The following is a 23,940-nucleotide window of genomic DNA, read 5'->3' as shown; positions in this document are numbered from 1 at the left end:
CTAAGAATGATGCCTTGAGTTGGGGACGATTTTCAAACGTCTCCAACTACCTTACTTGTACCCTTAGAATCTATCTATTTCTACCTATTTCTCACTCTTCTTTTTTCATCAACACGGTCGCAATTGTATATTCATCGGCATCTCTAATTCTTCATTCATCATGTCGGCCACGCGAAACGACCATGCCAACGGTGGCTCAAATGGCGACATGGTTCCTATACCAATTAGCAAGCGATTTTCCGACATTCCTAGCGCGATCGATATTCCAGTTCAGGGCGACCAAGAAGATGAAGCTGTTGAGATCGACCTGGAGGATCTAGTTGATGATCCCACCGAACTCTGCACATTATTTGAGAACGAGCGTGCTGCACGAACGTATTGGATGACCGTTTCCCTCGCATACGCGAAGCAGAAGAAGATCGATCATGCTATCGAAATGCTTAACCGAGGCGGTAACGCTATGCAAGATAATAACCCTAAAGAGAAGCTTAGCATTATCACCTGCTTATGCTGGATGTATCTTTGGAAAAGTCGCGAAGCACCACGTGTTGCACCTGAGGGCGCGCTCTTATCCGAAGCTAAGACCAAAGATTACTATCTTCAATTAGCCACTTCCTCCCTCAACGATGCTTCGCGTATAAACCCAGCATTCCCGCCGCTCTTCCTAGCCCGTGGCGTTCTTCAGCTATTGAAAGCCTCACTACAGGCACCCTCCAAGGCCCCTGGAGCTGGTCATATTGAACAAGACAAGGCCGATCTGCTGAAGAGCGCCCTAAAAGCCTTCGATCAGGCAAGTAAGGTGTCTCAAGGAAAGAATATGTTGGCTCTACTTGGGAGAGCAAGGGCATTATTTGGTCTTGGGAACTACAAGGAATCGCTAGAAGCATACCAGAATGTTCTGAGGAAAATGCCTGACTTAGTGGACCCGGATCCTCGAATCGGAATAGGATGTTGCTTTTGGCAACTTAGACACAAGGAAGATGCCAAACAGGCCTGGGAGAGATGTCTAGAGATAAATCCAGAATCGAAAACGGCCAACATTCTCTTGGGTCTATACTATCTCGACGCTAGCAGTCGAGTTCCTACGAATAGTCCCGAGTTTATTCGACTTTATAAGAAGGCTATGACGGAGTATACACAAAAGTCGTTCAAGGTCGATAAAAACCAGCCCCTAACATGCGCCACCTTCGCCAGCTATTTCTTGTCTAGCAAAAACCTTGCTCACGTTGATTCACTGGCCAACAAAGCCATCCAGTACACTGATGTGAACGCAATTGCAAGTGACGGCTGGTATCTCCTTGCCCGAAAAGAGCATTTTAGCGGTAACGTTGAAACCGCAGCAGATTATTACCGCCGTGCGGATGAAGCCAGAGGTGGCCTTGAAAGAGGTTATCTACCAGCAAAATTCGGCGTCGCCCAGCTTTCAGTCTTGAATAATGACTTAGGAGAAGCTAAACTCCGTCTAGAGAAGATCATCCAATCAGCAAACAAGAATGAGCGAAACTACGAAGCTATGATCCTCTTGGGCACTCTGTACGCCGAGGAAGTATTTGCTAATCAATATGCTGCGGCTAAAGAAGATAAGTCTGCGGAGATGCGAAAAGCTATAGAATATTTAGAGCATGTTCGCACGGCGTGGAAAGACCCCAAGAAAAACTTATCCCCAGATTCTGCAATTCTACTAAACCTTGCGCGCCTCTACGAGAGCGATCATCCAGACAAGGCCCTCGAATGCCTCTTACAGGTTGAACAGCTCGAGTTAGAGCAAGTCCCTGCTTCGGAGCATCCAGTCGGTATTGAAGATGAGTCTGCTTTACGCAATGCGTTACGCAAGAACCTTCCCCCGCAGCTACTTAACAACATCGGTTGTTTCTATTCTCAGGCTGAGAAGCATGATCTGGCCAGCCAGATGTTCGAAGCTGCTCTGAGCTCCTGCATGCGAATTGGGGAGAAAGGTGAAGATATAGATACAGATGCCTTAGTTACTACCATAAGTTTCAACTTAGGTAGAAGTTACGAGTCACAGGGCCTCACAGATCAAGCCGTTGAGGTCTACGAGAAGCTAGTAGCTCGTCATAATGACTACATAGATGCTAAAGCCCGGCTGGCTTATATTAAACTGCGCAGGAACCCTAATAAGGAAGGACCTGATGCCGTCGCGCAACTGCAACAAGACAATTCCTCTGACCTAGAAGTCCGTGCTTTGTACGGCTGGTACCTCGGTCGCGTGAGTTCTCGGAAGAAGTCGGGTAACGTCAATGAGGACCCCGAGCTACGACATTACAAGCATACCCTTCAGTACCACGACAAGCATGATCGATACGCTTTAGTCGGTATGGGTAATCTGTACATGATGGCTGCTCGTGAGATGCGCCGAGAAACTGAACAAGAGAAGCAAAAGCGATCTGCTACCTACACCCGTGCTGTCGAGTTCTTCGACAAGGCACTGCAGTTAGATCCAAAGAATGCTCATGCTGCTCAAGGTATTGCTATCGCACTCGTCGAGGACAAGAAAGACTATAAAAACGCGCTCCCGATATTCTTGAAGGTCCGCGAGACCGTCAAAGATCCAAATGTTTATATCAACATCGGACATATATACGCAGAGTTGCGACAGTACTCGAAAGCGATCGAGAGCTACGAGATGGCGCTCTCGAAAGAGGGTAAGGCGAACGATCCAGGTATCTTAGCGTGCCTCGGTCGAGCGTGGTTGAACAGGGGTAGGCATGAGCGAAGTCTTGATGCGTACAAGTCCGCTCTACAATACGCGAAGAAGGTAAGATCGATTAAACAAGGCTCATGATGTATAAAGCTAACAGGTTCCAGGCTCTCGAAGTTTCACCGGATCAAGTCCACTTCAAGTTCAACGTAGCATTTGTTCAAATTCAGCAAGTCCAGCATATTATGAATGTGCCTGAGACGCAACGTACGCTCGCTGAACTAGAGGAAGCCTCCGAAGGTCTTGAAGCAGCTATTGTCGCCCTTGACGAGATTGCTACTCATACACAACCCCCGTATCCCAAGGCTGACCTTGAGCAGCGAGCAAACATGGCTCGAAACACACAGCGCAAACAGCTTGGCCGCCAAATCGAGGGCCAGAAGGAATACGAAGAGAAGAACAAGGAGAAACTCGCAGCCGCTCTAGAACAGCGACAGGCTGAGTTGAAGCGGCGAGAAGAAGAACGACAGAAGGTGCTTGCGCTAGAGGAAGAACGACGAGAGAAGATCCGCAAGGAACGTGAGGAAATTATAGCCCGCGACAGAGCGTTAGCCGAGCAGCGAGCCGAGGAGGAAATGGCTGCCCAACAAGCCGAAATGACCACAGATAGCGAAACAGGTCAGAAAGTCAAAAGAAAGCGGAAGACCAGGCCCAAGTCGAGCGGCGAGGTTAAGTCAAAGGGTCGCTTGCGGAAGAAGAAGGTTGACAGCGACGGGGAGGATAACGAGTCAGAGGAAGAACGTCAACCAAAGAAGAAGCGCAAGCTTGCGTCCAAGAAAGAGTCCAACAAGTACAAGTCGGCAGAAATCGTGGTTGATAGTTCGGATGATGAGGAGGAGGCCCTTGAGCGTGCCGAGCGAGCCCTTGAGAGACATACTTCGGCTCCCTCAGACGCCGATGACGCGTCGAGAGCTGGTGGTGACGAGGATCGAATGGAGGTAGACAACACCGCTGGACAGAACGATGATGAAGAGGAAGAAGAGGAAGAGGCAACCAGCCGTGCACCAGCCAAGCGCGCTCGGCGTGGTAGGGTCCTTGATGATAGCGACGAAGATGAGGACGAAGGTGAAGGTAGCGGTGCTGCAAATGTTGTGGCTAACGGAGACTCCGATATTGAACCAGTGACAGGCGCCGCAGATACCAGCATGGCAGACATTGCGGATGAGGATGAAGAAGATTAGGGCAGTCTGTTTGTATACTATAAAAGGGGCATATTGTTACCACAGGGGTTTCCAGTAGGCCTTGACCGTTTAGGCACTTGAGATACTTCCTATGATATAGGATGATAATGAAATATAAATACTTACCAACAGATCGCTTATAGATAATGACGTCAAGAAACGAAGTACTATTGTAAGAATGCTATTTAATATTAAGGTGTGAATATGTAATCGAATTTATGCTACTAAGGTCAATAAACACCCCGGTACTACGATTTTGATATGCCGAACCAATATCCGGATGGTGTCTCGTTCTATGAAGCTCGTTCAACTACATAATATTTCAAGTCCAACACTTATATCTTCTTAAAGAAAATGAGACGCCTAGCTTATACAAACCAGGCGCTTCGCCGGACAGTTTGCTCAACTCATACCAAGAGCCTCAACGGGATAAAATACGTATCCACCACCACAATGAGTCCTAGCCGTAGTTTTCCGGCCCTGTTCGTCCGAGGCGGGACATCTAACGGCCTAATCGTCCAGCGTCAACATCTTCCGTTGCAGGATCAATGGCACACGGTCCTCCCCGCGGCTATGGGCGCACCGGATCCGTACGGTAGACAGTTAAATGGGATGGGCGGGGGCATATCGTCGACGTCGAAGATATGCGTTTTAGCGCCGTCGACGCGGCCCGATGCCGATGTGGAGTTTACGTTTGTGCAGGTTGGGATTGGGGATGGGAAGCTGGATCTTGCGGGTAATTGTGGCAATATGTCGTCGGCGGTTGGGCCGGTGGCTTGGGATGAGGGGTTGGTTGGGGAGCGGGGGGAGAAAGTTATGGAGGGGGAGGGAGGGTGTATGGAGGCGATGGTCAGAGTGTTTAATACGAATACTTCCAAGATCATACATTCGCGATTTAGAGTTGCTGGGGATCCGCCGTTATACTACCCCGAGGGCGATTATGAGATGGACGGTGTTCCGGGGACGCAGTCTAGAATTACCCTAAGTTTCCTAGATCCTTCTGGGGCGAAGACGGGGAAGGCATTGCCGACGGGGAATGTGGTTGATACATTGACACTGCCGGATGGAAGTGCTATTGAGGCTTCGTTGGTTGATGTATCGAATCCGGGAGTGTTCGTCCGAATAGATGATCTAGGAATTAAAGATGCCAACCCGGATACTTTCACCCCTCAAGTAGTTGAGTCTGACCCGATACTCAAAGCTAGGTTAGAGGCCATCAGACAAGCCGGCGCAGCAAAGATGGGACTAGATCCAAAAACAGAAAGCGTGCCTAAGATCATCCTCCTCTTCTCGGACTTAGGCTCGGCGGATGTCGATATCAGATGTTTAGCATTGTCGATGGGTCAGGCGCATAAGGCTGTACCCTTAACGCTGGCTTTATGTTTAGGAGCTGCTGCGAATATGCCTGGGACTCTGCCCGCACAGGTCCGTAGGACAAAAGGAAAGAAAAGTAACCTTGGGCCGGTTGTTATTGGGCATCCTAGTGGAACGGTCGAGATCGGGACAACGACAGAGAATGGCCGGATCATCTCGGCGGATTTGCTTCGTACTGCGAGAGTTCTTATGAAGGGACAGGTTTATTATTAAGACTGCAAATTTACTGCAGTGTGACAGCCCCCACGGAGCATCACGGCTCGTACCAAAATATGACGGGGTTACACCTTCTGGATACTGCAGATCGAAACGAGGTAAGAAATGCTATCCCCCTATTCCTAACGTCACAAATATACGGGGCTTATTTATTTGAAAGGTGCATTGTTAATTTCTGGTACAGCCTTGTGTTACGAAGACGTGATGGTCAGAGTCTGTCACCCTAAGAAATTTAGTTGATGTGATCGTTATCCTACTGCCAATAAACCACTGCCCCTGACCTACAATTACTACCTTACCCATGTATTATTGCACAACTATGCAAATATTTATAAAGCTCTAACACTACCCCCAGACCTTAGTACGACTTAGTATAAACAGCATCTTCGTTGTATCCGGTGGCTGAGTAGATAGTGGATAGGGGGGAAAGCTACAGAAATGGGGTGAGGGCGGCATAATTTAGCCAAGCCTGCCACGTATGGAGTTGTGACGATGAGAGGTAAGGCATATCTTCTCACAGGCCCATCAGTTTGTGTTATCTATGAGGCTAATCATTTGTAAATAGTTTAGAAGCTATAGAAGCCAGCAATTTTATGTTGATGTAGCCATAAATTGTGACATAAGGCACACTATATACATGCTACATTATTCAGTATATATTAGTGTATAACATTCGCATCCTCTCTGTCGCTGCATTGGTTGGCTAGACGGTAACTACCAGGTTATCATATCACTAACCCCGAATCAATACGGCACAATGGATTTTAAAGATCTAGCGAGAACGCTGATACCTAGCGGAGCGTTCCAAGAAACTACAATCACCTGGGACAAATCTGGGAGCCAGTCAGTTCCTATAATACAACTAAACCACCTCGCGCTAGGTTGGTACAGCCAAGATAAGCTCTATCAGAGTCCCATCTATCTAGATGGAGTCTATTCAAGTGAGGGTATAAAGACCAAAGCACAGACACAGCTAAATTACGTTACGTCTGCAAATATCAACAAGACACGGTTCGCGAAATATATTAACCCGTACAATATCCTCCCAGCCACATGGACTTATATGGACCAGCTTTTCGATGCCTCGTCTAAATGGGCCCAGAACCAAATTTCGGATTGCTTAAATTCGCATGAGGGATGTCAAATCAGCGAAGACGTCTCATTTACTCCCTCACGTCTAATTAACGTCAGTATTGGGAAACTAGGGGAAGATGTAGTGCTCGAGGATAATACTTCTATTTCCCCAGGATCAGCATATGTTGCGCTGAGCTACTGTTGGGGTGGATACGACCCAGACTGTATGACCACGGCCGACAGCTTGGAAGAGAACATGCGAAGAATCCCATGGTCGAAACTGCCAGCAACCTTTAAGGACGCAGTCAAGTTTACCCGCAGTCTCGACATCAAATACTTATGGATCGACAGTGTCTGTATAATCCAGCGCGATAAGAGGGACTGGCACCAGCAGGCAAGACTAATGCAGAATGTATACAAATATTCTCATGTGACATTGGCTGCCTTACATGGAAGCTCAAGTAAATCTGGACTTCGTTCAACTTCGATGGAGAATGAATTAACCAAGGTGGTAGAATTGTCACTTGGTGATCATCGTTGGCCTGTTTACACACGACTCCCCCATCATCTACAATTTGATATTTATCCAGACACATACGAAAAAATAAAAGAACGGTCACCTCTACTATCTAGAGCCTGGGCATATCAAGAGCGCATGATTAGCCCAAGGGTGCTTTACTTTACGGAAAGTGAGATTATATTCCAATGCTTTACCCACAGCACTTGCGAGTGTGGTGCATTAAAATATGATGATTTACAAACTCAGAAGCCTTGCTCTATACTTTGGGGACATCTCTACATGCTCGAAAACGATATTCGGGGAATCCAAGAGTCAACTATAAAGCATGACGATGCATGGCGACAGATTGCTACGGAGTGGAGAGACGACATCGTGAAGGGATATAGCGGTTTATTAGTGACTAAACCGGAGGATAAATTGATGGCTCTTGGAACTATGACGAGTCAATTCCAAAAGCTCCGCCCTCGCGAAACCTACCTTGCAGGCCTGTGGTTAGGGTCATTGATCGAAGATCTGCTCTGGTGGTGCTCCGATTTACCTTCTAAAGGAAATAAACTTAGTCGGAAAGATGCTATAAAGAGACCCCATCCTATACCAACTTGGTCGTGGGCATCTCTACAGAGTAGCGTTGACTTTCCCCGGCTTAAATTGTGGGTTAAAAGGGTAGTCGTCGCGGCAGTATCCGAAGCCTCATGCGATTATGACGGACATAGTTCCCTAGGCTTCCTAACAAAAAGCTCTCTGAAACTGCGAGGTGAACTAATGCCTGGTATGGTAGAGTGGTATAGCGATACGAAATGCAGCATTTCTATTCGACATGCCGGAAATTGGGCAAGCCTAATGAATTCAAAAAATGCTGCTTATATAAAGGGAAGCTACCTTGAGAAGGTTCATATGGATCACGACGATGATGGATACCAATGTATCCCGCGGCAACAGAAGGTGTACTTACTTTGGATGTTTGCCGATTTCACAGTCTTCTCTGGGGATTATATGACCCGATACTATCTAATCCTTCGCCGCGAAGAAGAGGACAAGGATATCTTTTCTAGGGCAGGTGTTGTGGAATATACAACCGAAATAAATAGGAGTATATGGAATATGCCCGACACATCTAAGACGTATAAGGATGCGTGGAAGATTTTCGACAAGCATAGCGTTACGACAGAATGCGAGATTCGCTGAAATCGAGTTGAAGCTTTCGGTTTCTTAATATCTTGGGTACTTGTGTATAGGGGCATATGTATATGAATATTAGTTTTTATATAGTCTACCTGCTATTTGGGTTCTATTTTTATTATATATTTTATATTTATATAACGTCAGGGGATACCGGTTATATGGAGCCAAAAATAAAAGATACAATGGTGTATCGGATAAAATTAAAATAAAGAGCGATCTACTATACACAAAAAGACCTTTAAATAAATCAGATATATAGATCAGGCAATTATGCAATCCTAAGTACTTCCTATGGTACACGAGACCAGGTCTAAGGATGGTACGGTGGCTAAAATTTCCCCATGCCCTGGACTTATATTCAACAGTTCAAACATCTACTACGAGACGTCCGACAGTAGACGAAAGGGTTACACTTTCAATAACACTGATATGAATGAAAATTTCGATCAGAAAGTATAGACAGGTAGTCAATCCCTCAGAGAAGAACAGAGGGAGGGCACCATTGATAGTGCCCAACGGAAAAGGTGTGTTTACCATACTGATTGAGGCTCCATGTAGCTGTTCTTTAGCACGTAGGTTAGAAATATATAGACAAGATAAGTATTGAATCCTTCGAGCTATTACAATGTCTAGTACCGAATTTAAATAAATATCCTCGATATACTGATATGTTAGTGCTAATACCCAGTGTAAATTCTTCCAATTCACCCAGGCGTCTTTTTACCAAGACATAATTCGTTAAAGATCTATCCCCGGCCCTTGATTAATATATCTATGATCAAAACCGGAATCCAGAGGTATGTATTGGTACTTTATGCTTCACTCTTACTTCACATTGGACGCGTACAAGCGGATAGGGATCTCTCGACTCCCCGAGTCTTGAGTTTCCTAGGATTTAGCTGTCACCCCTAGCATTGTGCTCGGCCCTGGGTTTTGTTGACACCAAGACCCCTTCAATAGTGTTGATCTTATTTCGCTATTCACTGCCTAGTTATTTGCTAAGTTCTGCCGAAGTCTTCATCACTTTTTCCTTACTTACTACCACGGCAACTCTCACAAGCTAGTTAGAGGCACTTGTAACAATGAGTCTTAAGCCAATCAAACTCTACTGGAGGAGTAAGTATGACATGCTCTTTACTTGGACGTTACTGACACTGTCAACTTTACAGACTACGTTCCTAACCCTTCCAAGGTTCTTATTATCCTCGAGGAGCTCAACCTACCTTACGAGACATCGTAGGTTGAACTTGACGGCCTCAAGCAGAAACCCTACACTGATGTCAACCAAAACGGCCGCGTTCCGGCTATTGAGGATCCCAACCATGATATTACGCTCTGGGAGTCTGGCGCGATCGTTTAGGTAAGCCCCATAACTTAACACCCCCACGCTTTTCCGTGTCTCATTAAGCTGACCCTCCCAACTACTAGTACTTGATCGACACTTACGATGAGGACAATAAGGTCTCGTACAGCACCTTTCCTGAGAAGCACTTGACGCAGTAGTGGTCATTCTTTCAAGCCTCTGGCCAAGGTCCCTATTTTGGTCAAGCCGCCTGGTAAGTGTTTTGAGCTATGGGGCAAAGGGCTTGGGCTCAGCGCCTAAGCATCTTCAACAAAATCCATTGCTAATCGTAGTTGATCCGGCGCAGGTTCAACCTCTTCCACGAAGGAGCGTACGGCGAGTCCCCAGAGTCGGCCAAAGTTCGCTACGGTAACGAGGTCAAGCGCGTGGCTGGCGTTCTCGACGGTGTTCTAGCCAGGTCGGCGTGGCTCGTAGGCGACAAGTGTACATATGCCGATTTGGCCTTCACTATGTGGAACATGCAGGTGGCTTTCTTCATGGGCAGCCGGACTGGAGAAAAAATAGGTACACGCTATCCGAGACCTTGTAGTAAATTTACAAGCAAGTAGAGGCAAAGGTGGGTATAGAGATGCTTCAATTAACGATTATCATTAGAACAGTAATTTGATAGCAGAGATATTCTAAAAAGGAATTCCGGCGAAAGTGCCTGAGCCCAAACCATACCCAATACGTGGAAGACCATGAATTTATATCAACGCTCTATTTGGGAACATCCCTACCTCTACTACTCCCTTGCTCTGCTGAACCGTACCTACTAGCCCCCTAGTGCAACTACCCCCTGTGTAGCAGCTCGTGCCCAAACCCCCGGCCCCTAATGAGACTCAGTAACCTGGATTCCTATTTTCTGTTCCCATGAAGTCCCGTGTAGCCTCGATCAGGGAAGAATGGATATCTCTGAGCGGATTTTCGCTAGCCTGGGAGCTGTCCGCTCGCTTGACATCAACATTGTAAGACAGCTGAGTCCCTTCAAAACGATCCCATAGCCTGAGCACGTTGGAATTTGGTTTCTGGAGTTGATAACTGTCGTCGGATTACAGCAGACAACAGCTCTTCGTTGCCTTTGCTCTACTGTCGCGACTGCTCCTGAACAAGGATCCGAAATTCGCCAACAGCGTCGAGAGCCCACGATTTTTTGCAAAGAGTGGAGCGTAGCATGGGAAGCATGCGGCTATGATGCTAGTGTTAGGCTCAATAGTGCCCCAGATAAAGGCGGTTGACATATTTAAGTAACGGTTCGCGCTGGTGTCGGCGACTGTCTGCCTGAGCTCGGAGTGGAGATAGTAGAATCGCACAGCAGACGAGACACAGCAAAATATGCCGAGCCAGAAAATAGCAAGGAGCTGTAGCTTGCGCGTCCAGTTCATCTGCAATTTGTGAATGACGGGAATGGGGAAGCAAAGTACGACGACGTCGAAGACAATACTCATGCCCGCGAAGGCTAGTGAAAACCCGTTATAGTCAAACCGCAGGGGGGTGGTGGCCAGCGGATTCCAAACATTTTGGATGGGGTTGGCCGCAAGGAGCTGGCACTACACATGAAATCCGTAAGTAGGTACCTAGGTATTTTGATCGATGCGGATGTAGAAGCCCGAACGGCGGTAGGAGAGGACGAACTATGGTTATAGCAATACACCACGCTGTCAAAATGCCAACGTAAATGTGTACGGCCAGTTTGAACCTGGTGGTAGTGAAGATGCGTGTATAGAAGAGGAGAATGGCAATCTTCACAAAGGTAAGACTGAATATAAGGGGAAACCCCTCAATCCACAGAGTCTGATATCACTATTAGTCGCTATAAGAATTGCTGTTCATATGACTGAGGACTTACGCGAAGGAAAATGGCGGCAGCAGAAAGAGGATCCAGTGATGGGTACGTGTAGTCGATGCCTGCTAGTCCTGCTGCCACGAAAATGTCGATCGAGATCCCCCATGCGGCAAGCTGGGCCAACGCACAAACCCAATCATCACTAGTCAGCTTCTGTGTCTTGGTAATTTTGGTATAAAATCGCAATCCGACGGCGAGGGTACCCAGAACCGGGAAAATAATAGCGACAGCGAGAAGAGTAGAAGTAACCAAGGACGGTTGAGCAGTAGATACTGACATCATCATTTTCCGGCTGTGTGGAAGTTTAGTACAAAGGAAAAACTGTTGGTGGTAGAGCCAGTAAGTGGTACGCGACTCATGAACTGCTCCTAGAAGTGAGCAAGGCTTAGCTACGAATATGTAACTGACAAGAAATCTCTGGAAGTTGGAGTTGCCTGTCGTTCGAGGTCCAGAAGAGATGAAACCACCTCATTAAGCATATAGCTCACTTCCAGCTCGTAGTTTAGATAGCTCTTACCAAGCCTCTTTCGTCATCTTTCCCCGCAAGAAGGGAGTAAAGAATGCATTCGGGTCTGAGACAAACTTCATTGTACTCAACTCGGGAGCCATGTGCCTAGCATCTGTCTAACCATCATAAACCATTGCATAACTATCAATACTCATACTCTGCGCAAACTCAGCCTCTAAACCCTTAATCTGCTACAGCAGTGGTGATAGCTTGTCACCCCCGCCCGCTGTATCTCGGCTCAGACGACGAGACTCCTTCATATTGGCAGATTAAGGCGTTTGCCTACGCTGTCCCGGTGGTGATATCAGCTACTCTGACGGACGAACATGAAGCTATGATTTGATGTATAACTGGATGCAGAATTTGGTCATTGCAGAGCTTCTTGATTAGCATGTGTTGATAATTCAGGCTAGAATTTTGACAAGCTACCTGGGTAATTAATACCAACAGCATTTCGACTCCCAAACACACCCAACATGCCAGATGTACCATATGCTTGACTTGTAATCATGACCAAAGATGAACGGGCTTTCATCCGACGATGCTTCGGCCATGTCGATAAAGGTTGTGTTCAAGGGCTAGAGGATCAACATTTGGTGTTGAAAGGCTATAGGGAAATTAGGAAATAAAAAGAAAAAACAGTGTACTACCGACCGATTGTTATTCTATTTTAATCCGCCATAGAGAGGGATCAGCCCTTGCATATTCCTTTATTAATAGATGCTGCAGACTGCAGTAGTACCAGTGACTGAGAAAAAGAATATTTCGCAGTCAACCCATCATGGACAGCTCTACCTTCCTTCCGCTGGCGTTCTTGATCAACCCGTTTGCTAGCTTCACCTCAGCCTTTGGCCCCAATGGCATCTCCAATCTTGTCAGCGGCCCATCCACCGGGGGCGGCTCGACCTGCATTTCTGGCCACATCACGCTATCTATCAATACACCCGGGATCAAACTTCTTTACGAGGCGCCTCAAGATCAAATGGCCGTAACAGAATCATTCGTCGAGTTGTTCCAGGTAGACTCAACCTTCGGCGCCGAAGTCACCGCTGGGGGGCCCAGTGTCATTTCCGGCGATTACGACATTTTTGTCAAGCTCTGCCTACCCAGTGACCCTGAGATCTTGGCCCAGGTCAAGACAGTGCAGCTGTTAACACACGGAGCTACTCTCGACCACACCTACTGGGATATTGCCCCAGGCTACAGCTACGTCGACGTGGCCTCGGCAGCAGGCTACGCCACGCTCTCCTACGACCAGCTGGGCGTGGGTAATTCGGACCACCCGGATCCCATCCAGGTCGTGCAGGCCACCGCCCAGGTCGCCGTCACACACGCGCTGGTCGAACTGCTCCGGAACGCCGAGCTGGGCGGGTACCGCTTCGACAAAGTCGTGGGCGTCGGACACAGCGCGGGAAGCACGCTGACCCAGGGCATCACTACACAGTACCCGCAGGACTTCGACGCCGTGATCTTGTCCGGCACCAGCGCCAGCGCGGCCTCGGTCCCGCTGACCATGGCGGCCTTCAACCTCATCAACGCAAACACAGACCCCGCACCCCAGTTCCAGCACCTACCAGCCGGCTTCCTGACGCAGCAGTCAGCCGCCGGCATCCAGTTCGCCTTCTACCGGCAACCCAACTTCGACGAGGACGCGTTCCGCCAGCAGGTTGCCCACAAGCAGACGAACACGCTGGGCGTCCTGCTCACGCTAGGCGGCATCGTGGCGCCGTCGACGGAATTTACTGGGCCGGTGGACATGGTCAACGGCGAGAACGATCTCGTCTTCTGCGGTGGAAACTGTCTCTACCCGACAGATCAGAACAGCGCAGCCTTGTCGATATTCTACCCGGCAGCGTCGGAGCGAAGTCAGACGTATATTGCGGCGGGGGCTGGACATTCTATCGCCGCCCACAAGAGTGGGCCGGATAGCTTCAAGCACATGATCCAGTTCTTACAGGACAACGGTCTGTGATTACTACTACATGTACTACTTCGCTTTCTAAGTAGCATTTTAGTTTAATAAAGATGGAATGTTACCTATCCTTTATCTTAGCTGGGCTTAGACAGGTAGAATCTTAACGCCACATGTGGCTAGTATGGGTGGCGTCTTGTTGATCTAGGTGGAGGAAAACAACGAAAAAAAGGGGTGTATAGAAAGTTTGATATAAATAAGTAAAGCCTCTTAGACGGCTCAGTAATGGCGATAATACACTCTCCTATATTATACCCTAATAATCACATTCACTTATCACAAGTCTAAAGAAATCATATTATTTATGAATTATTCATATTAAGTCTAACTACCCTAAGACTTTTGGTTTGCAACAATGCTAACAGGTAATCTAATCAGCTAACCCTCAAAACTCCTTTGCCGGACGCCTTGCAACGCCATATGCCGGATTCCATTATTTTCTGCGAATAACATGCTCACTCACCCCCTTACATATGTATGTATTCCATGACCCTTAGAAATGGTTACATCCCCTTCGTTCCTTAGTAGCTCATAATTCATCACTCGTCATCAATCTTGGGATCATACAGTAGTCGTACCCCCTCTTTAATCGTAGATGTCCTCATCCATACCGTCGGGTGCGATGTCCTCTACTGCATCCTCCTCATCGACGAGCATATCTTCGTCATCACCATCGCCTAGTTCGCTATCTGTGTGGTTGGCTAGGACTTGGATCTTGTTACCAACCATGATAACTCTTGCGACCTCTCCATCCTTAATGCCACCGCGTAGGATGAGGACCGCCAGACGGTTAAGAACTTCCTTCTCAATTAGCCTGGCTAGTGGCCTAGCACCGTAGGCCGGGGAGTAACCTGCGCTGCCTAAGTAGTCCTTGGCCTCGTCCGTGATTTCGATGCGTACGTTGCGATCATTGTCGCTAAGCCTCTTCTGGATCTCATCAAGCCGTAGGTCGACTATCTTACGGATCTCCCGTCTTGTAAGCCTGTTGAAGATGACGGTTGAGTTGATACGATTGAGGAACTCTGGTAGGAAGTAGTTGCGCAGGGCGTTCAATACCAGGTCCCGCGTCGTGGCGTCAATCTTGCCATCACGACCAGCCGGTCGAGATAAATACTCTGCACCCAAGTTGGAAGTCATGACGACAATGCAGTTCCTGGCATCGACAACACGACCTTGTCCGTCGGTGATACGGCCGTCATCCATGAGCTGGAGAAGGACAGTAAGAATTTCTTTAGCAGCCTTCTCAACTTCATCGAATAGTAAGATAGAAAAGGGCTTTCTGCGTAGGGCCTCGGTAAGTTGACCACCGGCGTCGTGTCCAACATATCCCGGCGGCGCGCCAATCATTCGGCTTAGTGAATGACGCTCTTGGTATTCGGACATATCGAACCGGATCATCGCCTTCGGGTCATCGAATAAGAACTCAGCAAGAGCCTTTGTCAATAGAGTCTTACCGGTTCCTGATGGACCACAGAAGAGGAAGCTCGGCGGCTGGTTGGGATTGCTAAGCCCAGATCGTTGCAGCCGAATGGAGTTGGAGACTGCTTGCACTGCTTCCTTCTGTCCAACGACAATCTTTCCGAGAACCTTCTCCATGTGAATAAGCTTCTCCTTTTCAGAGGTCTTTAGTCTCGTGACAGGAATACCGGTCCAGCGCGAGACGATTTCGTTGATTTGGTCTGGTCCGACTACATCTGTAATCATAGAGCCGCCCATATCATTCTGACTTAGAGCTGCATCGGCAGCGGCCTTCTGGCGCTCGAGTTCCTTAATCGCGTTCTCCTGTTCGGGGATGGCATAGTACTGGAGATCTGCAGCGGTGGCATGGTCACCCATTCTGGCCGCATCCTCCATCTTGACCTTCAGGCGATCAAGTTTCATCTTGGCCTCTTGAATGTCCTTGCCACGCTTTCGTTCACGTTCATATTTTTCTCGGAGAGGCCGCAACTCCTCCTCGACGTTTTCGGCGTCTTGTTTGGCAATTTGGAGTCGAGCCTTCGAGGCATCATCCTTCTCTCGGGATAGCGCGTGGATTTCAATCCGGAGCTGTCGTAACTTGCGCTCCAAAGAGTCGATGATTTCGGGCTGAGATTCACGGGCGACTCTGACGGCTGCTGCGGCTTCATCAACTAAGTCAACAGCAGAGTCAGGAAGACGCCGAGTGGTTAAGTATCGTCCAGCAAGGTTTGCAGCAGCGACTATGGCGGCATCAGCGATGCTGACACCGTGGTGAACCTCGTATTTTTCCTTAAGACCTCGAAGAATGGAGATGGTCTCAGGGATGCTTGGCTCCTTAACGATAACCTGCTGGAATCGTCGTTCAAAAGCGGCATCTTTTTCAATATATTTCCGGTATTCGGCAAGGGTGGTTGCACCAATGCAGTGTAATTGTCCACGGGCAAGCATGGGCTTAAGTAAGTTGGCAGCGTCCATGCCACCCTCACCCGAAGCACCGGCACCCATAAGTAAGTGGATTTCATCAACGAAGAGAACGATCATATCTTTGGACTCTTGGATTTCCTTGAGAACACCCTTCATTCTCTCTTCGAATTCACCCCGATACTTACTGCCGGCAACTAAAGCGCCGACATCAAGGGAGAGCAACTTGCAAGCGGCAAGGTTATCAGGTACATCGGCGTTGACGATTCGCTGGGCTAAGCCTTCGACGACGGTAGTTTTACCGACACCGGGCTCACCAATTAGTACCGGGTTGTTCTTTGTTCGTCGTGAGAGAATCCGGATAACTCGTCTGATCTCCTCTTCTCGGCCGATGACAGGGTCGATCTTACCTTCCCTTGCCATACTGGTCATGTCGATAGTGAACTTGGAAAGATTCTCATGCTCCTCCTCGGTATCAGCTGTCTTGGAGTCCACCCTTTTCGTCCCGCGAATAGTTTGGACGGCCTCCTGGACCAGCTTAGGTTTGGGGATATTAGACTCCTTGAGAGCATTGGCGATTGTTGGATCCTCTGCAAGTGCAGTTATGAGGTGGTCGACTGCGATGTATGTATCCTTCTGCGTCTTTTGTAACTCTTGAGCCTTCCTAAGAACAGTGCTAAATGATGGTGACATAGACACGTTCTCTGGCGGGGGGTCTTGGCTTGGCAGACGGACTAACGTCTTCTTGAGTGCTCTGTCGAATAGTTGAGGGTCGCCATGTGCTCTCTCAATTACTTGTCGGAACAGGCTGTTGGTGGTACCTGGTGGTAAATTTTGCTGGTCCTTGGATTGGTCTGGTGGGGGATCAAGCAGAGAGACTGCTAGGTGGATTGGTAATAATTGTGTGTGAGCGTATTGCTCTGCCAGCGTCATGGCATCCTCCAGGGCCTTTTTGCCCCGGTCTGTGAATTCCATTCTGGAAGTCATTGTGAGGGTTGTGTGTTTTGATGTATTAATCTGATGTGCGTCTCAATATCAAATGAGAAAAGATGTGCTAATAAAACATAAAAGTAGTAGGTAGATGTTGTGCGCTTGTCGTAAGTGGAAGCCTTACTGTGTTTGTTGGCTCTGCACTATAATAATTTTGTATCGAGTATCACTTTTTCAAGATTATTATTCTTGATCGTCTTTATTCCTGGTGAATTCAAGTGAGGAAGGAATAGTAAGACAAAGAAATTAAACTTGTATTTATCTGTTTGTTTAAAACCGCTAGAAGTGGGGAGGAAACAGAGAGAAACAGGCGATGATGATGAGATAGTTAGAAAGTTGGGGCGCTCAGTCAGCTCATAGGTCTATTTAGTTACTTCCGGGACGCTCTTGAAGCTCCTTCAGGTTTCTAGCAAGAATGAGAAGCTTCGTGTTGTTACCATAGAACGTCTGGGAAGCTTCTAGTGGGGCAGCTAATGCTAGCCTGACCTAAATGACCTATGTAAAATGATCTAAAATTGTTGCCAAGCCTGCCTGACGACAACGTTCAGCTTTAGCCAATCGCGGGGTAATATCGGGTAATCAATCTTGCTGCTTCCGACTTTGATAGCGTGATAAGATAAGCTATAGTTACTGCCTAAGATAAGTAGGTACCTAAGGTAAGAGGTATAGATTAGGTATACATCTATATGTTAGGTTGGTATTATCTCGCCTTGATTTTAAGACTCATAGAAGTTGTGTTACATTTCAATTGGCCTTTTACATTCCTAGGTACGTAATCATTATGTGGGAAAGAATCATTCGTAGTCGATGTGTCAAACAAGGACATTGTTACCTCTAGTCAAGGCACAAGCAGACAAGACGCTTCTAGCCCTTGTTCGTTAGGTATCTAAGTACCACTAGACGCTAAGATAAGGCCCTACCAATCTAGTACCAATCCCACTAATTCGATCCTTATCGCAACGGGAAATTTTGAATGAAGAACCCGACAGCTAATATCCGTGGTATTGGATATCAGCCTCAGTTGATCGGAGCTCTCCATTGTAGAACTGCCCACCATGGCTTTGAGGGTCAATTCAATAACAGTCCAATTCAATAGGTTACCCCTCGGCATATCATGGACTGGCCTACGCTTCAAGTCCACAGCTCCGAATAAGGAGAAGAGGGAGAAGGAGTTAGCAGCGTCCGCATTTCCAGAGCACCATGGAGAGAAAATATGGATATACGGTCATATATTAGACGGTATGACGGTGCTCTCGCATAGGCCCGTGCTCAAGGTATGAAATTACCTAGCATCTTTATCTATCTGGCATTGTCCTATACACCAAGGTACTAACGTTAAAAATTCACCAAGGCGAACAAGGCGCTAAGACAACTTTCCTTCAACGGCAAGAAGCTCAAGCCCAGCAAATTCCGACGCGACTACTGGCGGCCCTTTGCCATGATACAGTTCCCCGAGGGCTTCGGCGAAGTGGGGCGGAGCGTATTCCAACGTATGCGAGAGTGTAAGAAACTGCACGAGCTATCGTGGAGCGACGACATGTTTTACGACAAGGAGGGAAAACCTCTGACGAAGCACGAGCGGGGCTCGAAAATCAACGACCAGAAGACGAACACGGTTGCCGACATGGCTGCGGTGCTCGGGGGACTGGGGAAGGGCAATCTGGTTTGGATGACCGTGTCACAGGACCCAAACATACTTGCCAACCTGGAAGCGGGAGATGAGAAGAACCTCAAGAAGGACGAGGACGGCGTTGTTAAGGCCCTGGTAAAAGCTCAGGTCTGGTGGGCCGATGATAAAGACCGGAATTTCGCGAAAAGCTGGTCTCCTAATGTCACACACTACCGCTTCGATCAAGCTGCTATAGAGGAGATGGGAGTGGATACTAAAGCGCTCCCGGAGCAAGACTCGGAATCAGGAGAAACAGCGAAAGAAGGCGAGGATCAGGAAGGGACGGATAAGAAGGTGACAGACCAGAAGTTAGTCGACCAAGAAGAGATAGGCGGCCAGAAGAGGACAGATCAAAAGGAGACAGGCCAAAAGAACTCTCTATAAGAGCTGTATAAAGCCAGATTATCACGTCTTACTGTTACCGCAGTCATGACAGTGTGTAAAATTAAGTAACACTCCACCTACGTTACACTTTACAAAATCTAGAAATACTGTATTCAAGTGTACTATCTAGGTAGGTATCTATGTATATAGACTCGCCGGCAATCTAAAACTTCATGGCGAAGGTCTTGAGATAATCGTAGTGTGGAATATTCTCATCCACACAAGCTCTGATTGTCTCCTGGGCCTCTTTGCCATATTTCTGTTGCCATTCATCATTCTCAGATTCCTCGGTGACAGTTTTCTATTCAAGCCTAGTTAGTATATAGAACTAGAAGAACAACCCAAAATTGCGCATATTTAGTTGACTTACGTGAGCTTGAGTCCTGGCTGTGAGGCTCTTGCTGTGGATAGCATCGTTGTGGAAACCGTTCCACTTGGCAAAAGCTTCCGAGACGTAGTCCTGGTTTTCAGCGTCTTCCCAGGTAAGCATCTCCGGCGTGAATTCGATCCCGGTCTCCTTGCAGAATGCCTTGACGACGGGATTTGGATGATCTAGAAGATCATCGGCATCGATAATAGTGACGGTGACTCCACCATCGGCCTTATTCCCGTTTGATTCGCCAGCTAGCGTCGGGCCAACTATGTTCTGCTCCCGCAAATAGTCAAACAGCCGGCGAAGCTCCACGTAACCTGCCTCACTAGGGAGGAATTCCTTGAAACCGGTAACCTCGTCTAGCGGAGGCACACAACATCGGAAATATGAAGGAATTGCTCGTCGCGGGTGACGGATAAGGAATGTCCAGTGAAAGTTCCTCAGGGTATCGAGGGGTATCACTGTCGGGTTTCCCTTTTCAGAGTAACTATCCCCCTTGCGCAGAGACTTGGGGATTGCCGCAGGCTGCGAGTTTGGAGGCATCAAGTAATAAGCCATGTCTTTTATGAAGACGCGCTTGCCCTGCAGGATAGAATAAGTACTCGGCGCATAATGAGGCTCAGAACTAGCGGGACCAGAACATCTGCATTTGTGTGTATGAAATTGAATAAAAAGGGTGCAGTTTTGAAGGGTAGGTATCCAAGAGGTTAAGATATTGGAGTTATACGGTTCGTTACCCCTTGTATATCATAATGTTGCTCTTGGGACACACCAGTGAACTTGAGTATGAACTTGAGTACTTATGGCATATCTTTTGGTGGCGCCTCCATTCCTATTACCCCAACACTGTAATGTCCTTCCCGAACTTGATTCTTGCATATGTGGCTGATCCTACCTCGCACTTGCGATAGGGGATGGAGCCAATATGGAGGGAATGATAACGACGAGGAGCTTCAAACATAGAAAGGGGATCAGGGGCATTGGGGTGTCAGGAGATTTCGAACCTCGCTGCCGTCTTTTTCCAGCCGGTCTAAGACATCACGATAGGTGGTCTTAGAAAAGCCACTACTCTCCCTAGCGGCCTCATCATTGGCATAGCGCTCACCAAGTCTCTCAGGACCATAGTAATAGCTATCACCAAATGGCTCATGGGCGCATGTGAGGACGTCCCGACGGGTCATAAACACCTAATAAGTTTTAGTAAGTACGACATATATTCTGATGGTATTTTATAAGACCAACTCTTTCGAAGGCGGTAGAGCATGCCCGCGGGTGCGTGGCTAGGAAGACAGGCTTGTTAGACATGGTGGATATCGAACCTCGATGTTGCAATCTGAGTTTTAAATGAGACAATAAGTATAAATGTTTGCGTATTTCACTTGTACGGCGCGCCACGCATAAAGTAATTGGTGGCTGAAAGTATCGAAAAGCAAGTCGATTGCATTTATTTATCGAACTTGCGATCGACAATATGAGAATTGCTATGTCGTGGAAGAACAGATCGAGAAAAGAGAAAAACTTGAGAGCAAACTTGAAGGACGAAGTTCTTAGACCCCAGCCAAGTACCTAAAGTACCTAACTTAAGGGCACTAGCTAGAGACTTACCTAAAGGGGAAGATATAATACATGTATGTAAGAAGATTCAAATAGCGAGTTTAATACATGGAACATGGAGCATAGAGTATGGAGCCGGTCCACGTCTAGCGGTACGTCCGGTCTTACCAAGCCATATATACATGGCGTCTGGTACTGCGTACGGGCAGCACCCACGTATCGTGGACTCCCACAAGTAAGTACATGTACCTGTTTTATCAAAGCTTACGGATTACACTTGTAAAACCTACCGAGTCTAATACCTAGAACGCCCGTTCCCTATAGGCTAGCCACCGGAAGTTAGGGCCAATCCGGTGCGGATGCGTTCTAGATCCATTTTGAACCCTGATCTCGAGTTACGTCATGCATTGTTAGGTGTGTTAAGTGTCGCCGTTCTTTGGGCCGACGGCTCGTATGTGCGGTCCGGGTGCAATGAGAAAGAGGTATAGCGGCTGGTGGCATAGTAGGGCGCAATTATCTTGACGATGCACGATGTGGTCTTGGAAGTGGCGGCGTGGGTGTAAAACGAGTTCGAGAGCGGCATGTATCTCGGGTATACATGTATGTAAGAGGTTTGTATATATGGTAGATATAGCGTAGATGATGACATCAGTTCGAGACCGCTTCTTGTTCGGTGTAGTGTACAGGCAGGTCACGATGGCGAGAAAAGACCCTAATAGTCTTTATAGGCGTGGGAGGTTTGCTGCGTTAAGTACGGTTCTGGATGGTTGTCTAAACTAAAATCGATAGATATCCTTCGATTTAACCCAACCACGCGGAACCCATTATTAATAGGTTGATGAATTATGATCTAGATTTGCTGTTGAAGTCTATGTTGCGATCCTGTCTCAAAATGGCGACATCGGGATCCTTGCGGAACGTGTGGGGGTCCATTAAGCTTCTAATTGGCTCTTATTTTACAGATTTTTCCTGTAACTGTGGAGGATTTTTGCTTCACCGATATAGAACGAAGTATGGTTATTCCGAACTTGAAGTTAATTTATATTTGGCCTAAACTTTGATCATTCATATCTGTTTTGATGACGCGTTTGATATATGGCTATCATCTTATTGGCTGCTGAGATATACAGGTTTTGGTATTGAAAGTTAAATATGTCGTCCGAGTATAGCTTTGCGGTGTTTGATACGGGCGGTATTGTCCGCAGCGAGGTATAAAGTATGGGAAGCTCATAATTTTATGTTGTCCAAATATGACATTCGTAATATATGGCCCACAGCGTAAGCCATCGAATGTGATATAATAGACTATCGACTATCCTTTAGAGCTATACCGATATTGCTTTTATGGGATGAGCTATGAAAAGCCTATCTAGCCAAGCCTACCCCAGCTCCAAATGTTCAGACCGACTTTCGTCCCCTTTTTCACTGTGATGAAAAGAGTTAAGGATTGTCTCAAGTAAAAAAAAAAGTAATAGTAAGGGGGATATTAAGATCTCTGCCAAGAACGGAAAGCTCATGGTGAGGCCAAATGGCGGTCTTAGGAGGAAGAGTTACGTACCGGGCAAACCCGCGTGCCAAGTTTCGTCCCAACCTCTCCCCGTTCCGTCGGGACGGAAGTTTTCCCAGTATACAGCGTTACCAGCGATAGGCTTGAAAGAAACACCCGCAACTAATTCTCCGCCCGTAGTGGGGAATTCTCCCTCGGATTCGGGTAGCTTGGGGCACGAAACCCATTGGCACCACGGGTTGTCAGGTGCTTCTCGCCGGAGTAGGGGAAACTCGGTTCCTCCCCCCTCGACGTCTTCAGCTTGCACCCAAGCCATAACGCTGCTGACTCGGCCCCAGCCCCGAGCGCCGGATCCCCAGTCGAAATGATGCGCGTAGTGCTGATTTGCACCGTAACGCTGCGTACGAAGACGCTCTATCCATAGGTCGTCACGCCAGCCCTGAATAGCTCGTGTGCGAGCTTCGATGCATCGCACTGTATCGGTACGGGGTATCAATGCGACCTCCGAATCTCGAATTGTAGCATCGCGCTGCGTCGAGTCGCCATCATGGGTGATGGTCGAAGGCTCAAACAACGGCTCACTATGAGTCGTTAGCAGGTATCTTTTATGACGAAATAAGTATCACACCCAACGTACCTAATCTCTAGCAAATGGGACCGCTCATCGCTGGAGAGGAAATTCTCGATATAAATTACGATTGGCGCTTTTGAAAGAATATGAATTGAATATGAATCCGGAGGACAGTCCGGTGTTGTTTGGTTTGCTGCATCAATGGCAAGGAGGGATTCATTTATACGAGGCCGAGCGGTCCGTGGAAGACGGGATGGCTCGGGAGAAAAGTATTGAAGAATTGGATTATATGTAAATAATAAAATGGCAATGCCCGCTACAACATATGGAAACATCACGATATCATTAAAGTAGCTCTTGAGTGAACTTGTCGATATATTCAAGCATGTATAAGTAAGATAATGTAATATAGTGTAAGTTATGTTCACTACCTGAGGTATGTATGTATACGAATGTTCCTAACGCCCTGGTTCTGTGCCGTTACCGTAGCCCCGTTAAACTTATAGTAACAACATTGAAAATAATGCAAATAATACGTAATCACATGACCTCAACGCCGTCGTTAATTCCCACCCCGAC

The 23,940-nt window shown here is 47.5% G+C and overlaps 9 protein-coding genes across 9 annotated transcripts; 5 read left to right on the top strand and 4 right to left on the bottom strand.

The window, feature by feature from the left end:
* Window positions 1–160: 160 nt before the first annotated feature.
* GL218_01431 (Tetratricopeptide repeat protein 1) lies at window positions 161–3,900 on the top strand (the record flags this gene model as incomplete). The annotated part of the gene is made up of 2 exons (XM_033577900.1): window positions 161–2,776; window positions 2,827–3,900. The coding sequence occupies 2 exons, from the start codon at window positions 161–163 to the stop codon at window positions 3,898–3,900; spliced, it is 3,690 nt and encodes a 1,229-aa protein (XP_033438879.1).
* A 354-nt stretch (window positions 3,901–4,254) lies between these two features.
* On the top strand, window positions 4,255–5,487 carry GL218_01430 (3-methylitaconate isomerase; the record flags this gene model as incomplete). The annotated part of the gene is made up of 1 exon (XM_033577899.1): window positions 4,255–5,487. One exon carries the CDS (start codon window positions 4,255–4,257, stop codon window positions 5,485–5,487), a length of 1,233 nt encoding a protein of 410 aa, XP_033438878.1.
* Window positions 5,488–6,553: 1,066 nt separating this feature from the next.
* Window positions 6,554–10,231, top strand: GL218_01429 (uncharacterized protein; the record flags this gene model as incomplete). Its single annotated transcript, XM_033577898.1, has 3 exons — window positions 6,554–7,605; window positions 9,916–10,133; window positions 10,224–10,231. 3 exons carry the CDS (start codon window positions 6,554–6,556, stop codon window positions 10,229–10,231), a joined length of 1,278 nt encoding a protein of 425 aa, XP_033437846.1.
* Window positions 10,232–10,660: 429 nt separating this feature from the next.
* Window positions 10,661–11,739, bottom strand: GL218_01428 (uncharacterized protein; the record flags this gene model as incomplete). The annotated part of the gene is made up of 3 exons (XM_033577897.1): window positions 10,661–11,158; window positions 11,244–11,402; window positions 11,458–11,739. 3 exons carry the CDS (start codon window positions 11,737–11,739, stop codon window positions 10,661–10,663), a joined length of 939 nt encoding a protein of 312 aa, XP_033437847.1.
* Window positions 11,740–12,743: 1,004 nt separating this feature from the next.
* Window positions 12,744–13,934, top strand: GL218_01427 (uncharacterized protein; the record flags this gene model as incomplete). The annotated part of the gene is made up of 1 exon (XM_033577896.1): window positions 12,744–13,934. One exon carries the CDS (start codon window positions 12,744–12,746, stop codon window positions 13,932–13,934), a length of 1,191 nt encoding a protein of 396 aa, XP_033437856.1.
* A 585-nt stretch (window positions 13,935–14,519) lies between these two features.
* GL218_01426 (Heat shock protein hsp98) lies at window positions 14,520–17,300 on the bottom strand (the record flags this gene model as incomplete). Its single annotated transcript, XM_033577895.1, has 1 exon — window positions 14,520–17,300. The coding sequence occupies one exon, from the start codon at window positions 17,298–17,300 to the stop codon at window positions 14,520–14,522; it is 2,781 nt and encodes a 926-aa protein (XP_033437857.1).
* A 1,058-nt stretch (window positions 17,301–18,358) lies between these two features.
* On the top strand, window positions 18,359–19,356 carry GL218_01425 (uncharacterized protein; the record flags this gene model as incomplete). Its single annotated transcript, XM_033577894.1, has 2 exons — window positions 18,359–18,577; window positions 18,655–19,356. 2 exons carry the CDS (start codon window positions 18,359–18,361, stop codon window positions 19,354–19,356), a joined length of 921 nt encoding a protein of 306 aa, XP_033437854.1.
* A 163-nt stretch (window positions 19,357–19,519) lies between these two features.
* GL218_01424 (uncharacterized protein) lies at window positions 19,520–21,034 on the bottom strand (the record flags this gene model as incomplete). Its single annotated transcript, XM_033577893.1, has 4 exons — window positions 19,520–19,657; window positions 19,727–20,311; window positions 20,734–20,916; window positions 20,972–21,034. The coding sequence occupies 4 exons, from the start codon at window positions 21,032–21,034 to the stop codon at window positions 19,520–19,522; spliced, it is 969 nt and encodes a 322-aa protein (XP_033437855.1).
* A 1,618-nt stretch (window positions 21,035–22,652) lies between these two features.
* GL218_01423 (uncharacterized protein) lies at window positions 22,653–23,696 on the bottom strand (the record flags this gene model as incomplete). The annotated part of the gene is made up of 3 exons (XM_033577892.1): window positions 22,653–22,708; window positions 22,842–23,371; window positions 23,428–23,696. The coding sequence occupies 3 exons, from the start codon at window positions 23,694–23,696 to the stop codon at window positions 22,653–22,655; spliced, it is 855 nt and encodes a 284-aa protein (XP_033437852.1).
* Between the last annotated feature and the right edge of the window lie 244 nt (window positions 23,697–23,940).

The sequence above is a fragment of the Daldinia childiae genome (assembly GCF_008694065.1).
Source record: "Daldinia childiae strain JS-1345 chromosome Unknown Scaffold2, whole genome shotgun sequence".
Classification (NCBI taxonomy): Eukaryota; Fungi; Ascomycota; class Sordariomycetes; order Xylariales; family Hypoxylaceae; genus Daldinia; species Daldinia childiae.
Note: the sequence above shows the minus strand (reverse complement) of the source record. Positions and strands in the feature narration are given on the sequence as shown.